The sequence below is a fragment of the Knufia obscura genome (assembly GCF_036327395.1).
Source record: "Knufia obscura strain CCFEE 5817 isolate CBS 148926 chromosome Unknown scaffold_4, whole genome shotgun sequence".
Classification (NCBI taxonomy): domain Eukaryota; kingdom Fungi; phylum Ascomycota; class Eurotiomycetes; order Chaetothyriales; family Trichomeriaceae; genus Knufia; species Knufia obscura.
In genome coordinates this window covers 1,352,124-1,367,927 of record NW_027042690.1, presented here as the reverse complement: position 1 = coordinate 1,367,927, position 15,804 = coordinate 1,352,124, and the positions used below count along the sequence as shown (strand labels likewise).

Genomic DNA, 15,804 nt, shown 5'->3' with positions numbered 1-15,804 from the left:
CAGCCTTGCTCGAATGTCCTCCTCGTCCACCGCCTCATACATATTTCACCGCCTCTCCCCATGCCCAAGGAGACAATACGACATCCCTCTTCACGACAGGGCCACTCTGCGCTTCGTGTCCTGACAACCTTCCTCGTAGTAGTGCGCTGCTCTCCTCAAACGTACCTGCTATGTTTCCGCGCGTACGTTGGCTTGTATACAGTCTTACCAATCATTGATTCATGGACAACCCAGCGCCAAAGTATGTTCATGCTCTCTCCTCCTGTCCATCACGAGTCGTGCCTGCCGGTGTCCAGGTCGTGTGTAGCTCCTTCCTCGTCCCGTGAGTAGCTCCTTCTTCATGTCAACGGTAGCTCTTACCTTCTCGTGTGAGTGGGTCTTTCCTCAAGCCGTGGGTTGCTCTTTCCCTGGTCCGTACGCCGGTAGCTCCTTCCTGGTATCATGGGTCGCTCCTTCCTCGCCCTATCAGTCCCGATAGCTCCTACCTCGGGAAGTGGGTGGCTCCTTCCTCTGCCACGATACGTAGGTCGTGCCTTCTCAGTTTCCTAGGTGGGTTGTGCCTTCCTCTATTTCCAGGTGAGCAGCACCTACCTCCTATAGCGGGTAGCTCCTCCTCTATACGTGGGTAACCCCTTCCTTAACTGCACGCAAGAGTCGCTCCTTCCTCCCGTCTACAACACGTGCCTTCCTCTTCTCCTTTAGTGGGTCGGTCCTTCCCTCTCATGGGGCCAGCTCCTTCCTCGTCCCATCGATAGCTCCTGCCTGTCGTCCGTTATGAGTGGTGCCTTCCTCCTGCGCAGGGTGATTCCTTCCTTGTCGTATCATCAAGGGTAGCTCCTTCCTTCGCCTATACGTGCTTCGCTCCTTCATGCTCTGTAAGTAGGTAGTGCCTGCCTCCTTTCTCCCACCGTGAGTCGTTCTTTCCTCTCTCGCCGTCGATCGCTCCTTCTCTCCTCACCGTGGGTAGCTCCTTCCTTAATTGCATCTAAGAGTCGCTGCTTCTCTCCGTTCTGAATACGTGCCTTCCTCGTCTCCTTTAGTGGGTCGCTCTTTCCTTCGTACGGGTGTAGTTCCTTCCTCAGGGCGTGGATCGTGCCTTCCGTTTCTGGGCTGTGGTTGCTTGCTCCTTCCTCCGATTGTGAGTAGCTCCTTCCTTGTGGTTAGGTTCGCACCTTCATGTATCCGATGGGACGAGAATGAATGGCTCTTGCTTCGTGTGGAAGTGGCATGCTGGTGCTCTTGTGGCTCGGTCTGAAATGAGTTCTGCACCAGCCGACTCCAAGTCTAACGTGGGCAAATCCGGAGGTTAGAGCACTGCACCATCGGAGGGTAGCGGAAGTCAGAAATCATCTCATTCATTACTAAAGCCCGCTAGAACGCTCAATACCAAAGCACAATAACAAGCTATACACTCTCCACAACAAGTATAAATCTGTACAATCGTCCATCGTTTCATACCATTGTCAAAATTCTCTGTTCCTCAACATAAAAACTTGTAAATCTTCTTCCACCTCGGCCAAGTCCTCTGCTCCTCCCTCTCCATCGCAACGAGCATCTTAACATTGAGATCCCTACGCCCAGTGAAAAGATCCACATCCCTCAGCCTCACATACCCCGGCCTCTTCCACACCTTGTAAACGATGTAAAACGCCACGATTACCGGCGCAGCCAAATACGCCTGGAAGAAATTCTGTACGAGCCATGCGGTGGATTTGTCTTGCCACCCAATTGGACTGAAGCCTGTCCAGAACTGTGCGATGAGGATGAGGGTGTTCATTGTTAGGCCAATATAAGAGCCTGTTATGCCGACGGGAGATCGCCAGCCTAGTTCGTCGAGGCCGAAGCCTTGATTTGCCCACGCGAGACGGAAGCGGATATGGCATGCATTTATGGAGGCCCATGTGAAGATGCTGCTCAGACCGGAGAGTGCGATGAGCCAGTTAAAAACTTCGACTTGGAGGGGGGATGCGGCAGCGAAGGCAAGGGCGCCGATGAGGGAGGCGATGAGGATGGCGACTAATGGTCTGCCCTTGCGATCGATGTAGCGGAGCATGGAAGGGGCTTGACCTTGTTCTGCGAGGGCGGCGAGCGTGCGGCTGCTTCCGTAGATGGCGGAGTTTCCGACTGAGAGGACGCTGATTAGAATTACGGCATTCATTATGCTGGGGAAGACTTCGATTCCAGCGTTTTGAATCGATATTACGAAGGGAGAGGCTTTGGCGTCGTAGTCGGAGGAGCCACTGAGGAGGCGTGGATTGTCGTATGGGACGAGAGTGCCGACTATGAAGACGGAGAGCACATAGAACAAAGTGATTCGCCAAAATACCTGTTTTGTTGCGACTGGTAACGTCTTGCGCGGATTCTGGGTTTCTGCTGCTGCTAGACCGACTAGTTCTGTGCCGGCGAAGGCGAAGGCCGCTGTGACGAAGGTTGAGCATAGCCCTTTAAAGCCGTGATTGAATGCGCCTGGGTTTACCCAGTTGCTGAAGCCGATGTAGGATCCGCCAGGGCCACCACAGATGTTGATGAGCGTGCCGAGGATGATGTAGCCAATCACCGCTGTTACCTTGACGGTGCTGAAGATAAATTCTGCTTCGCCGTAGCCGCGTACGCCGAAGAGGTTAATGGTGCAGATTAGGAGCCAGAAGATAGCGACCCAAAGAGCATTGAGGGAGAGATTAGGGTTCCAGAAGTCGACTGTTATGCTCGCTGCGACGATCTCGAGAGGGAGGACGACAAGCCATTGCATGGCGTAATTCCATCCCATTGCGAAGCCCCATGCTGGGTCTAAGAACCTTGTTGAGTATGCAGCGAATGAACCTGCCACAGGAAAGATGACTGCCATCTCTCCCAGCGCTTGGACGGTGCAGTACATCATTGTTCCGATGAGGCAGTAGGCTATCAATATTGATGCGGGGCCGCCGTGGGCCAGTGCGCGGCCTGTGCCAACGAAGAGGCCCGTGCCTATGCTTCCTCCTATGGCAATCATTTGTAGATGTCTTCCCTTGTTGCACGTGAGCACTTATTTCCTTTCCTCTACTTCGACATACCTTCAATCTTCTTATGAGCGGACTTGAAGCCGTGGCCGCGGCAGCTGCTTCAGCATCAAAGCCGCGCTTTTTGTTGGCGCCGATACTGCTGCGGGTTACTGAGGCGGCAGGGTCGCGGCGGAAGGAATCGACGACTCGTGCCGTGAGAGGTTTCTTGACGTCGTCCATGTCGCCTTCGAACTTGGAGAAGGTGCTGTTGCCGCTGAACGGGGTAATAGAGACATTCGTGTGCGAGCCTGAGATGGAGTGTTTGTGCTTGGTGCTTCGGTCGTCTGGGGAGGATGGGTCAAGGAGCACCCGGTCCGAGGTGCCCATATTCGTTCTCATGCGGCATGGAGAGGGTGTCTGGATTGACGGAAGTTTGTCGCTTACGCTGGGTGACAAAAGGATTGCGACGCCGACTCAGTCTCGAGAACGGTAGGTAGGTCGAGCTGTAGGTGCGGTCGGGATGGTCCGAGTATGTCGACTTTGCGATGGGACGTAAGTAGATGCGCCGAGGTCCAGTCGAAGGCTCGATCATATATTGAGAGAATGCTTTGGGAGTGCTATTAAGATTTCTTGTCGTACTGAGAGCAGCAGTGATGCGAAAGTGACACTCGAGGGCAGGGAGATATTGGAGCAAGAGCACTATCGTCTATCTTCACGAAGGCATGCGACTTGATAGGCGCGGTGCACCGAGGGTCCGGTATCCTGGAACCCGCTGATAGCGGTACCTAGATAAGCATGGTTGGTGGAGAGAACCATGGTTCGGCGCGTTTGCGAAAGCTAAAAGATAAGGCTTAGGAGGCTAGACCATAAAGACTCGACTCGTTTCTAGCTTGGGCTTTGGGTTGAATTTGCAGTATTACTACAGATGCTTGCTTGTCGCAACGAGATGACAGGTGATGCGAGTTCAGACTTCTGCTGTTCTTTGCTCCTATAGCTCGGTCGAGACACAAAATTCAACAGTAACCATGAGTTGAAATCCGAGCTTGCCTCGTGCTCATTGAATCCACCAAGAGATGAACTCAAGTTCAATCTAATGAGACCCACCCACTGTGACACCCAGGCCGGGATCCCAGTCTTGCTTTTGTAAGTGTTGTCCAACTGCCTCGTGAGACAAAGGAACGAACCTCGCTCTCACCATAAAGTATATCGCATTCACCTGAATGTTCCTGCTGCCGGGTCAATACCAACGCCGGACTAGTGCATAGCCCGAGCCCGTGTCTGTCTGAGAGTCATGGTAGCTCAATGACCTGCTATGCCATTTCGATGTTCTCGCTAATCTTGCTCTTCTCCTGTTTGATACCAGTGACAGTCTCCACATGATCACTGCTGAGCTTCGCTCGACCGACAAAGAAACCCGATAGCACTCCCATTCCGGCAAGGACCGTATACAAGATCCACATATTCCGAAGCCCGAATGCAAAAGCCTGCTTGACTGCCTCTTGCTGCAAGGGATCCGTCAGCTGTTTGGCAAGTGCGACGTTTGCTGCCGCCTCCTTCCCAGATAATGCTTCCACCACATTTGCAGGTAGACCAGCTCGAGACAGTGTGTCAGACTCTGAGTCCATGCTGTTTTGAAAGACCACACCTCCAATAACGACTGACACCGCCACAGCCATCGAACGGATGAAGGCGACTGTCGAAGTTGCCGTCGTAACATCCTCTTGCTTCGATCGGCTCTGAACCGCAATCAGTGGTGGCTCGAATAGCATACCGGCACCACATCCAAACAGAATAGTAAGTCCGATGAACTCTCCCAGCGATGTCTCGGGGCTCAGTCTGATGAACATGCCGTCTGCCAAGCACAGCAGAGCCGTACCCACCCAGATGAGTTCTCGGAATCGACCAGTCCTATGGATCACAACACCACTCAAGACGCCGACGCTCGCTGTCGCAACCACCAATGGCACAAGCAATACCCCCGACCCGACAGGGCTCTTTCCCTTCACAGCCTGTAAATAGAGGGGCACATAGTACTCGCCTGGGATGAACGCCAACCCATGGAACGCTGTAACACCCAGCGCCGCCAGGTTCGACTTGTCCCGGAATAAGTTCAATGGAATCAATGGGTACCGCGCAAGCCTCGCCTCCGAGTACACGAACACCCCCAACATAACAGCCCCTATCACAATCAAACAAATCACCTTTGCGCTATCCCAAGCGAAAACAACACCTCCAAAGTCAAGACCAAGTAAAATCATAAGCGAAAACGCGAGGAAACTGAAAAGACCCCACCAGTCCATAGCCTTCATTCCCGTTCCAAAGCTCGTCTTCTCGTGTTTGACATCCAGAAACAGCACCAGCAACACAAATGCAACGCCGCAGATGGGAAGATTAATGTAGAAACACCATCTCCAACTGACAAGACTGGCGAAGATACCTCCGAGTGGCGGTCCAAGACCACCGGCGGCAGCCCAGACGGCCTCCGTAATGCCCATGAACAGACTCCGCCTTCGCATGCTGAATACATCGCTAATGACGACATGCACGAGTAATATCAGTCCGCCCCCTGCTGCACCCTGCAGGGCGCGACCCGCGATTAACGTGCGTATCGTGGTTGCCGTGGCACAGATGGTTGAGCTCGCAAAGAAGACTGTTACAGCACTTAGCATTATGACCTTGCGGCCCCAGATATCGCTTAGCTTTCCCCATATCGGTGCCCCAACTGCGTTGGCGATGAGGTAGGCAGCACCAATCCAGGTGTACCCTGTCGCACTGTTGAGCTCATGAGTGATTACTGGGATGGCGGTAGCGACGATTGTCGCGTCGAGGGCGGCAACGAAGAGGGAGAGGAAGAGCGCAGCGAGGATGAAGGTCAGACGGAGGTTGGAGCGGGATTCTGTTTGCTCGGCTGGGCTGATATGAGTTCCATCTAGTTTGGAATCGCTTGAATTCGTCGGTGGTGGGACGACCGGCGTGAAGATGGCTGGTTTCGAATCGAGGGAGGACATTATGTGGTCTGTTGCGAGACTTGCTGTGCCTACGGAAGGTTCGGATGGTACGGGGTGGTTCTGAGATGGGATGTTTGTGACCATAATTGTTGCTTGCTCAATGATTGAAATCGATCTTCTTGCCGCGTGACTTGTCGAGCGAATATTTCTGCAATGCTTGTTTATGGTCCTGCTATCAAGGTTTGAGCTTCACTTCGTGAATACAGTCAGGCGAAGCAAGTCCTCTTAGTCTTCTCAATCTTTATCCAGAAGATAAGATCTGCTCTGGCAACACGTTCTCCTAAGTATAGGGTATTTTTGTGGTAGACCGGTTCGCAATTATGTTCTCGGAGTATTATCGTTTCGTGATTGTGGGATCTCAGTCATTATTCGACTCATTGCATGAGTCAGCGTATGTCGGTGAAGGCCGATCTAAACGCCACGCGAGTACGAGCACGAATACATCCTGCATGGTCTCCGCCTCTCATGCTGCTTTCCCGGCTACCAGGAAGCCAAAGCTGTCAGCATGAAGCATGAAGCTCATGCTAGACCTGGGATGCCTACGCATATCTGGTTGAGGAGACATCGACAGCCTCATATACATCGGTGCCGTATTTATGGGTAATTGTAGGGGTAGCTTTTACTCCATACTCGAATAGCTCTGGAACCGGGGAGCCTTGGCAGCATTCAACAAAACCTGCATTCTCTTACTGTGATCACCTCCATCCGCTAGCTATCCATCGCTGCTATATCGCATGAAGCTCATCCTCAAAATGCGGCAGCCCAATAGTCTCTGCGGTGATGACCCTCTGAGGGAGCTTCATGTACGTCCAAGCGCTGCATGCATGTGCCCTATAGTGCCGTACTTTACACCGGCAGTCGCTGAGCGGTAAAATCCGGTATGGCAGGCGCGATCAAAAGCAGTTAAGCGACTGCTTCTTGTCATTGCAGCTCTCGAGAGGCTCCTGTACTGACGTTGTTGTACTTGACTTCATACGCCCACTGGATGCGAAAGATCCATATGCAAACATCGAATTGTGCGACGTTACATCGTGGCATATTGTGACTGATCTATCTGCAGACTACAGTAGGCCAGTCGGGCCTACCAGCAGTATGTGTCTCCGACCACATTACCTCACTGGTCATCACCTCATGCTCTCCAGAACAACATCACTCGCGTCCTTTTCGTGTCGATGCTAAGTCAAGCCGCTGGCATTCAACCAATGGATCGCTTGGCCACCTAGCAATTGCCTGTTTCGCGAACCAGGCGTTAGCGGGCTGCCACAACCGTATAACAAATGAACCACGACGTAACGGTGCCAGCGCCCGGTATGACCGCTGGCATGATAGCTAAGCATCAAAGGCCGGTTGATGGCGTGTCGGCACTGCCATTCCCTTCGCTCCCGCCTAACCCACCCAGTACTGGAGACCTGCACATATCTGGGAATGCTATAGTCCACCTTGGCGACAACTACACAAACAATGGAAACGATTCCGAAGCCAAGACATATCAGAAATTACTGACGAGCCTTAGCTATCCTCATATGTACGATCGTAGGCAACAGATCTCGAGTGCATACCCAGACACTTACCAATGGATGCTTCAGCCTTTGGGCCAAGAGGTGCAGCAATGGAACTGTTTCACAACATGGCTGCACGAGCCTCGCTGCAAACCCGATATCTATTGGATTCAAGGGAAACCTGGAAGCGGCAAGAGCACCATGATGAAGTTTTTGTACAGGAGCTTGACTGTTCAAGATCGTCTGGATGCATGGAGCAATGAGCGGCCTTTAATGAAGGTCCAGCATTTCTTCTGGAACTCCGGAACTCTGCTGCAGAAATCATTGACGGGTTTTTATCGCTCTTTGCTGGCTCAGATAGTGGAGCAAAGACCAGATATGGTTGAGCATGTGGTGCTCACCCTACGAAAGAACGGTTCCGGCGTCTCTACAGCAGGTTGGGACGGCAAGGAGCTTAATGAAGCTTTACTGGTTGTGGTGGAGGCCCTTTGCACAAGCGTCAGGCTGATCCTCATCGTTGACGGTCTTGATGAATGTGATGGTACCGATCTTGAGCAGGAAGAACTTGGCGACTTTCTCACAGCAGTTGCAGCTTTCGACCACGTAAAGGTATGCTGCTCGAGCAGGCCGTGGAATGTGTACAAGGATGCTTTTGGCGAATGCCCGCAACTACGGCTCGAGGACTTGACACGTACAGATATCCAGGTATACGTTGAATCTCGGCTCGAACATAGTCGCAGATGGCGTCTTATCGAAAGACATGACTACCTACGAGCAGCCTATTTGGTTCGGGACATCATTGACAGATCAGAAGGTGTCTTCCTATGGGTCTGCCTCGTGATGCGTGATATTCTTCAGGACCTACGAGATGGGGACAGCCTCGAGGAATTACGCCAGAAATTGCATCACGTCCCCAAGATCTCGATGATTATTTCATGCGCATCATTGAGTCAATTGACCCACAGCACCGACGAGAATCATCTGCACTATTGCAACTGGCTTTGTACGAGGAGGAACGATTTGCATCTGTTTTCTCCCTCAGACTTGTGGACACCTTCTTCATCGCACAGCAACACGAGGACTTCGTCCTGAGGCCTGATTTCGATATCCACTCCCTCGGTTTCGAGAATGAGCATTCGCTCCTTGGCTTGCTAGACGGCGCCATACGAAAGCTCAATAGCCGTTGCAGAGGCCTGCTGGAATGTGTAGATGAAGACATGGGTTGTATTTCTTCCGGCAACTTCGAAGCATATACCAGAAAGTTTGGTGAAGCTTCTAGCTACAGTGAACGGTTGGACCGCTTTTTCAGCATAAACGTTGAATTCCTGCATCGCTCATTACGGGAGTTTCTATCGCTTCCTAGGACTGAGATGATTCTACATCAGTATACTGGTGGTCGGCCTGTGGATGCGGAACTTTACTTCTGTAGTGCAAGAGTCGTGCAGCTCATGGCACTCGATCGGATTCGCCACGGCAGTGAGCTTAGCATTGGTCTCGCCAGTCATGTTATGAGTGCCTTGTGGGCGAACGATCTCAGTCAAGCTTCAGCGTCCATGGCATCGATCATACGAGAAGCTGTTGAACGTCTCGCCACCGTCGAACAAGGCCCTGATTACTGGTACATCACGAAATCCTTTGTCAGCTGGCACGAAGAGCAGGGTAACTTTCTTAGCCTTGCTATCGATTTCGGTCTGACTTCATACGTGCTCGAGAGCATCAATGGTCATTCTGTTCAAGGCAAGCTTGGAAGACCTATCCTCGATTATATCTTGCGACCACGTTGGGTGATCACACTGCATAGTCCGAACAGTCCGTGGGTTGACCAAAATGTAATCACGGCTGCACTGGCTTGTGGTGCCAATCCGAACCAGCGCATAACGGAAAATGGGCCATCCGTATGGGCTCTGTATCTGTGTTTCTTGGCCGACCACATCAAGGATATAAGAGAAAATAGGAACGGCACAAAACAACTCAGTTCTTACCAGGCGTTGTCGGCTCTGATTAGTGCCGGAGCAGCACTCATCTTGCCGCTGCAATGGCTTGTGAGTTCCACGCTCCACAACAGTGTTGCGTCTAGTCTTCGAAGGAATGATGGCTTTCCGTTTGATGCAGAGACCGATGAAATTCGTTTTCGCAGACGATGGCCAGGCGTACGACCAGTCCCATCAACACTTTCTGCTGGTGTGGGACAAAAGACTGAGCTCGCTTTCGCAGCCAGCGACCTCGTACAGAGTCTCAGCCGAGGCTTCGGTTTCGATATTCGGCCACTTGTTCAGGAGCTGAGAAGAATGGAGCGAGGACACGGCGTTATATGACCCTGTGCGAGTACAGCACATAACAATACCGCCGAGCAACAATACAAATGGGTCTTGAAACCCAGCAGCAACGCAACGTAATAACGTCAAGGTCCCAGTTCGAACTCCTGTTATTTTGCGATATCGGATCGACAGGAGGGGGGAAATATTGAGCCGTATGCAGCAGTGAGAACACTCGAGGCAGTTCACTATCGGCCAGATATCTGTTGTGCAACGCAGTCTTCAGCCCTTCTTGAGCACTGAGGAAATAGGTGCCTTCGAGATGGCCTCTTGATGGGTGCACTGGCTGCTCGGCATTGCTCCAATGTGCGAAGCATTTACATTCTCTGCTCCATGCCGGGATGTCCAGATCGCCTGCAAACAGAGGCTGGTGAGGCTTGCTTGCTACAGGAGCCATTCTTCTTGCTCGAAGGCCATGCAATCTGCACCTAACGAGCCCTAGGAGTGGGTGTGCAAGTTGTGACGAGTATAAACGTCCAATAGCTTCGCATGACTGAACCTCCGGCGTCTGCAAAATAAGCTTCGACAAACACTGGTTCAGTACTTGAACCCACTTGTACCAACTAGCACCAGCGTGCGACTTTAACACAGGGCACCTACCTACACAAATGCTTCGTCCCATCAAAGACATCCCAAATCTCCCCCACAACTCCAAATCGCGCCCGTTGTTTATTCCAGAACCTCGCGAATGCCATAAAGTACAACATGGCAAAGCCAACCCTCCACTACCCCCTCCCACCCGCACTATGGCAAGAAGGTCTCTTCCCCGACTGGACAAACGACCCACAGAACATTGAGAACTCCATGTGGTTCAACGCAAACGACAATCGCAACCTAGCTTCCGATACCGGCATCAACGGATTAGGACCAGTCCTCCGGCATCTCGAGGACGATCAGCAGACATACCTGCTCAAGGATGCGAACAATAACTACTGCATCTTCAATCCTGACGATTCGTATCTATACGCCTATAAAGAGGGACCCAGGCTGTCAGATGTCATCGATGATGTGCTGGAGGGTATCGACAGGGATAAGCTCGTTCATTATACGACGTTCCTTAAGTAGAAGGAGCGGGGACAGTGTCAGAAAGCCAAGGCCAATAAGGCCGTCCCACTGTAGCCAACCAGCACCAAGCACGACAAGCTCTTCTACGGGTGCTCCTGAGCACAAAGCTGTAGACAGATCAGCAGCTCGTACTTAGTGAGTCAACAGATCCCTATAGAGAATCCCTTTGCCATCACCATCACCATCGAAAGCGAAGTCGGAGACGGCAACGCATGAATAACCAGCCACGCTAAGCTGATCACGGACGACAACAGTCCCGACTGCCTGCCAACATGAAGCTGTTTTGCAGCTGACTAGCAGACAAGCAGCTCAATGATGCCAACACCTAAGTCACCTCTGACTCTCAAAGTTGGGAGCTGGATTTTCCCCGCAAAGAGTTAACTCTCGAGTTGGTCTTGGCGTATCTTCTAGACAGTGTTACAGTAAGAGTATCGAGGTTGCCAAGTTTATGATGTTGCTCCACTTCATAGTTGGTATGCTGTAGCATGCGTGTTCGGTCAGTCTGTATGTATGCCAAGCCCAACTCGAGAGTTGACTGTAGCTCACGAGTTGAAACAAAGCCCACTCAAGAGTCAATTTCGACTTTGACTCAAAAGCTGGCATTGTTGACTTAGGAGCTTCCCTGTGCATCTGAGCCAAGCAGCGTAAAGCAAAGCAAGGCAGGGCAAGGCAAGGCGGGCTCCGAACCTGACCAGCACTGAATCAATCGATTGCTTTTGCCTAAAGTCATCAGCCTAGTGTTTCAGTACCAAACAACCGCCCACCGTACTACACATCCCTCCACTGCAATCCACACTCTCTACGCCCTCCCACCCCTCCCATCCCCCTCCCAAATAACCCACAACAACCCCCAATTCGCACACGCAACCCCCGCCATCCCCCACCACACCCCTCCCACAAAATTCCCCTTCAACCCCAAGCCCAGCAACCACCCCCCAACCGTAGGCCCCAACATCCTCGCCGCGCTACTTGCACTCTGCGCAACACCATGCACAGTCCCGAGGGTAGCAGGACTAGGACTAGAATTATTAACCAATATCACCGTCCCGGTTAGCGCAAATGTCCGAGACAACACTTGCGATGCAAGGACAAGACTGAGGAGGACCCAGACGAGCCAAGCTGGCCGTTCAGGCACCAGCACCAGAAACGGTAAAGCAATATACGCGATTATCGAGAACGGCAGAAACGTTCTGTACCCCGGTAATGTACCGAGTTTCGTGTTAAGCGGTGGATACAGCAAGATCTGTAGTGGTAGACCGATGATTCCCAGTATTGCCATTGCCAGACCGACTTTTTCCTGAGTTAGGCCGAGACCGCCGGTCCAGTGGAGGGAGGGGAAGTGGTGAGTTTTGTTTTGAGAGTGAGGGGCGGGCAGGAGGAGGAAGATGAGGGCGTTGAAGGCGCTGACGTGGAGGGCGAGGAGGTGGTGCGCTGTGAGGGTGAGGAGGACGTTTCGGGTGAGGATTTGACGGAAGGGGGATTTTGGGGGTGTTGATTTTGGGGGTAGCGTGGTGGGTGTGACATGTGTCTCTCGCTCGGGGTCTGGTACCGATCGTGGGAAGACGTGTTGACCTGGCGTTGAGGGTGTGATTGGCGTTAGTTGCATTTCTGTCTCATCGGTTGCGACCTGACTGTAGCCTTCTGTGTCGCGCTGCTGTCGACAGACGAGGCGAGCGATGAGCTTGCCGATCTTTCGGCCGTAATCTGGCTTGTGCCGAAGAGCCTCGTGTGTCTCGTCTAGGCCGAATACCACGCTCATGGCCGAGATGAGGATGAAAACTCCACTGAAAAGGTTCGGTAGTGCGTACGGGTATGCAGTCATCCAGCCTACACCGTTCTTGCCGCCGACGGTTGAACCTGGACCGAAGACGTCTGGGAAAGCGGAGATGGGGTCTGCGAGAAAGCCTCCCAGAATGGGCCCTATCACAACTCCAATGTTGAAGCACATTGGCAGCAGCAGGAAGGCACGCGACTGGTACCTCTTTTCCTTGATGATCTCGGATAGCATCGTTCGCATGACACCTATTGAATGTCAGTGGTGTCCACTCGATCATCCAACCGTCTCACCTATGTTGCCGTTTAATGCACCTGCAAGAGCGCGACAGAAGAAAGCCTGATAGAAAGTCTTGGAGAACCCAACGCCAATAGAGGCAATTGCGGTTCCGGTAAGACCAATAAGCAGGACTTTCTTCCTCCCTATCCATGGCGTATCGGCCGCCCGTCCCCACCACACAGCCGTGAAGAACTGTGCAGCCGCGAAAGCTGCAGTCAGCAAACCGCCTTGAGACGCAATCGTAGAGTCTGGCGCAGATGGATCAAACCAACGTAGCTGATAGAACATGTAGGCGGCAAGTGACCTCTCGCTCAGAGGTTCAGAAAGTCGCGCTATAGTCAGCACTGCTAGTTGACCTTTCTTCGGCAATGACATCCATGTCACCGGCTCATCTTTGGTCTTCGCTGCGGCGTTATCTGCAGCGGCTGTCGATAGTGACTGTTGCTCATCGTCATCGAGAACAGATGGTCGTCGTGCTATGGTCGAAATGTTGGTGGCGGGCAGTGAGGGCCGCTTTGGCTTCGAGGAGCCATCATCAAAGTCGTCGTCTGCTATGGCGTCCGGTGATGACAAGAGCGAGTCAAAACTTGTGCGCTCGTTCACATCATGACCTGATGTTCGTGCATGTCCTAGAAGCTGTTCATCTGGCATCCGCTGGAGATTGCCTGTTTCGCATATGGCGTCAGTGGCTGGATGAGGAACAGCCTCTAATTTCCGCACAACTTGCTCTGGCTGGGTGATGCTTTGCTGTATGATCCGTTGAGTTATGAAGAATACTATCAAAATCTCTCGTCTTCAGATCTCGATATCGAGTCCACAAGTCGGTGTAGCTGCAGGTGTAGACGCACGATAGCCGCTGGGCTCGCATGGAACGGCATTTTGCCGCCGGGACTTATCTTCCTGATGCCGGGATAGCCGCTCATCGGATGCCTAATAAGATGGACAGATAAAAAGACTTGACAGATTACATGCGATCTAAACGATGCTTTAAACAGTGAACATTACGCAGGGTATGCATAACAGACAAGAGGCATCCAGGCAGCTTGGTTGCCACCGTGGGAGTACATGATAGAAGGTGCGACCACCAATCCGTGGGAAGGTGCTATCAAGTCTTTCGAAGGTAGGAACTTTTGGAGACTTACATAGTGCGAGGCATGGTCTTGCTCCCTATATGCATATTATGACTGGACCAGATTGATCAGAGCGATTGCCGGGTGAAATAAAAACGCAGCATCAACGTCGCAAGCTGAAGCTGAAACGCATTGACATTGAGCCACAACTACAAAATCACTTTCTCCTCATCCCACCCCCAGGACTAGGATAACTCTCCGCAAACACGCCCCTAATCTCACTCTCTCCAAATCCACTGGCAACAGCCAACTGCAACAAAATCCTCGCCTTCTGCGGATTGAAGAACCCACTCGCAATGATATAATCGCCGTCATCAGCCGGCACAAACCCATCCGCACTCCTGTGGCTCGCAACCATGGGTATCCCCGTCTCATTGTAGACCGCCTCAGCCGCGACACTCGCTTTACTCGACATCCCGCCGGCACCAACACCAGCATAGACGATGCCCTCCGCCCCGTTCTGCACGGAGCTGTTAAAGAGCAGGGCGTCCATGTCCTGGTGCGCGTAGAGGATGTCGATTTGGGGGAGGGTGGTCATCCCGGCGAGATCGAAATGTGTTAGACCGATTGGTTTGGCGGGCTCGTAGTAGAAATAGGGGACTTGGTTGATGAAGAAGCCTAGTTGGCCGGCCTCGGTGGAGTAGAATGTGTCGAGGGAGTTGGCATTGTTCTTGGTCGTGTAGAAGGCGGAGCCGATGCGGTCGTTGAGGGTGATCATTGTGCCACGGCCGAGTGCGTTGGGGGAGGCAGCGAGTGTGACGGCTTGGAGGAGGTTGAGGGGCCCATCGGCGGACAGGGCAGTGGCAGGACGCATGGCGCCGACGCATATGACGGGCTTAGGACTGTCTATGGTAAGATCCATGAAGAAGGCTGTCTCTTCGAGCGTGTCGGTCCCGTGGGTGATGATTACACCGGCGATGTCGTCCTTTTCGAGCTCGGCTGTGATCAGGCTGTTGAGCTCGAGGAGGATTGTTTCGTTGATGGAGCCGGAGCCGACGTTGGATACTTGGTAGCCGGCTATGTTACTGATGTTGAGGATCTCCGGGACGGCGTCGACGATTTGTTGGACACCTAGCCCGATTGAGTAGCCGACTGTTTGTGTGTTGCTGCTGCCTTGGGAAGCGATCGTGCCGCCAGTTGCGAAGATGGTCACATTGGGCAGGCTGCCGTTGATGGGACTTTGAACGTCCTGGCGAGTGAAGAGCTTGTGAAGGTGCTGTGGTTCAGAAAGAGGTTCTGGGGAGGGCACTGGAATAGCAAGGGTTGACGCTACGAGAGCGACCAAGGCGGTGACTGATTTGAGCGGAGACATGGTGACAGCAGAGGTCTGAACGAAAAAGGGACCTTGGACTAAGAGTGTAAGGTGCTGCTGTCTGTAGCCCGTTACCGTGCTGAAGCAAGACGTACGGGCCTACCTGTGCTCTCATCTGCTGGCAAAGCAGAGCTTATATACATACGTGCGACATCCTGTTCCTGTCAACTACCTACCTCTTCGGGGCAAGTAGCCAGCCAAGTCTTGCTGTTGAGCTGGGTTGGAACGAACTTGCTTCTGACCTGCATTGTTAGATTCTCGTCCACGTATAGGAAGGTAGCGCTGATCTCCTCAAGCAGGCATCTGTAGGCTTATCGACGGACGTACTGTCCTGCCGCGGAGGGTACGGCTTGAACTAATGTGATAATGAACTTGCATGCTTATGGTCCATAAAGCTCGTCTCCTCCAACTAACAACGGACTTCTGCTTGAAAGCCAACATCGT

The 15,804-nt window shown here is 52.5% G+C and overlaps 6 protein-coding genes across 6 annotated transcripts; 2 read left to right on the top strand and 4 right to left on the bottom strand.

Moving 5' to 3' along the window:
- Nucleotides 1-1,480: 1,480 nt before the first annotated feature.
- HIP1_1 (histidine permease) lies at nucleotides 1,481-3,365 on the bottom strand (the record flags this gene model as incomplete). Its single annotated transcript, XM_064872877.1, has 2 exons — nucleotides 1,481-3,004; nucleotides 3,051-3,365. The coding sequence occupies 2 exons, from the start codon at nucleotides 3,363-3,365 to the stop codon at nucleotides 1,481-1,483; spliced, it is 1,839 nt and encodes a 612-aa protein (XP_064731535.1).
- A 923-nt stretch (nucleotides 3,366-4,288) lies between these two features.
- PMZ80_004451 (uncharacterized protein) lies at nucleotides 4,289-6,070 on the bottom strand (the record flags this gene model as incomplete). The annotated part of the gene is made up of 1 exon (XM_064872876.1): nucleotides 4,289-6,070. The coding sequence occupies one exon, from the start codon at nucleotides 6,068-6,070 to the stop codon at nucleotides 4,289-4,291; it is 1,782 nt and encodes a 593-aa protein (XP_064731534.1).
- A 1,226-nt stretch (nucleotides 6,071-7,296) lies between these two features.
- PMZ80_004450 (uncharacterized protein) lies at nucleotides 7,297-9,800 on the top strand (the record flags this gene model as incomplete). Its single annotated transcript, XM_064872875.1, has 2 exons — nucleotides 7,297-8,313; nucleotides 8,364-9,800. The coding sequence occupies 2 exons, from the start codon at nucleotides 7,297-7,299 to the stop codon at nucleotides 9,798-9,800; spliced, it is 2,454 nt and encodes an 817-aa protein (XP_064731533.1).
- Nucleotides 9,801-10,073: 273 nt separating this feature from the next.
- PMZ80_004449 (uncharacterized protein) lies at nucleotides 10,074-10,865 on the top strand (the record flags this gene model as incomplete). Its single annotated transcript, XM_064872874.1, has 3 exons — nucleotides 10,074-10,077; nucleotides 10,237-10,244; nucleotides 10,479-10,865. 3 exons carry the CDS (start codon nucleotides 10,074-10,076, stop codon nucleotides 10,863-10,865), a joined length of 399 nt encoding a protein of 132 aa, XP_064731532.1.
- A 799-nt stretch (nucleotides 10,866-11,664) lies between these two features.
- PMZ80_004448 (uncharacterized protein) lies at nucleotides 11,665-13,569 on the bottom strand (the record flags this gene model as incomplete). Its single annotated transcript, XM_064872873.1, has 2 exons — nucleotides 11,665-12,887; nucleotides 12,933-13,569. The coding sequence occupies 2 exons, from the start codon at nucleotides 13,567-13,569 to the stop codon at nucleotides 11,665-11,667; spliced, it is 1,860 nt and encodes a 619-aa protein (XP_064731531.1).
- Nucleotides 13,570-14,205: 636 nt separating this feature from the next.
- PMZ80_004447 (uncharacterized protein) lies at nucleotides 14,206-15,360 on the bottom strand (the record flags this gene model as incomplete). Its single annotated transcript, XM_064872872.1, has 1 exon — nucleotides 14,206-15,360. One exon carries the CDS (start codon nucleotides 15,358-15,360, stop codon nucleotides 14,206-14,208), a length of 1,155 nt encoding a protein of 384 aa, XP_064731530.1.
- Nucleotides 15,361-15,804: the final 444 nt, after the last annotated feature.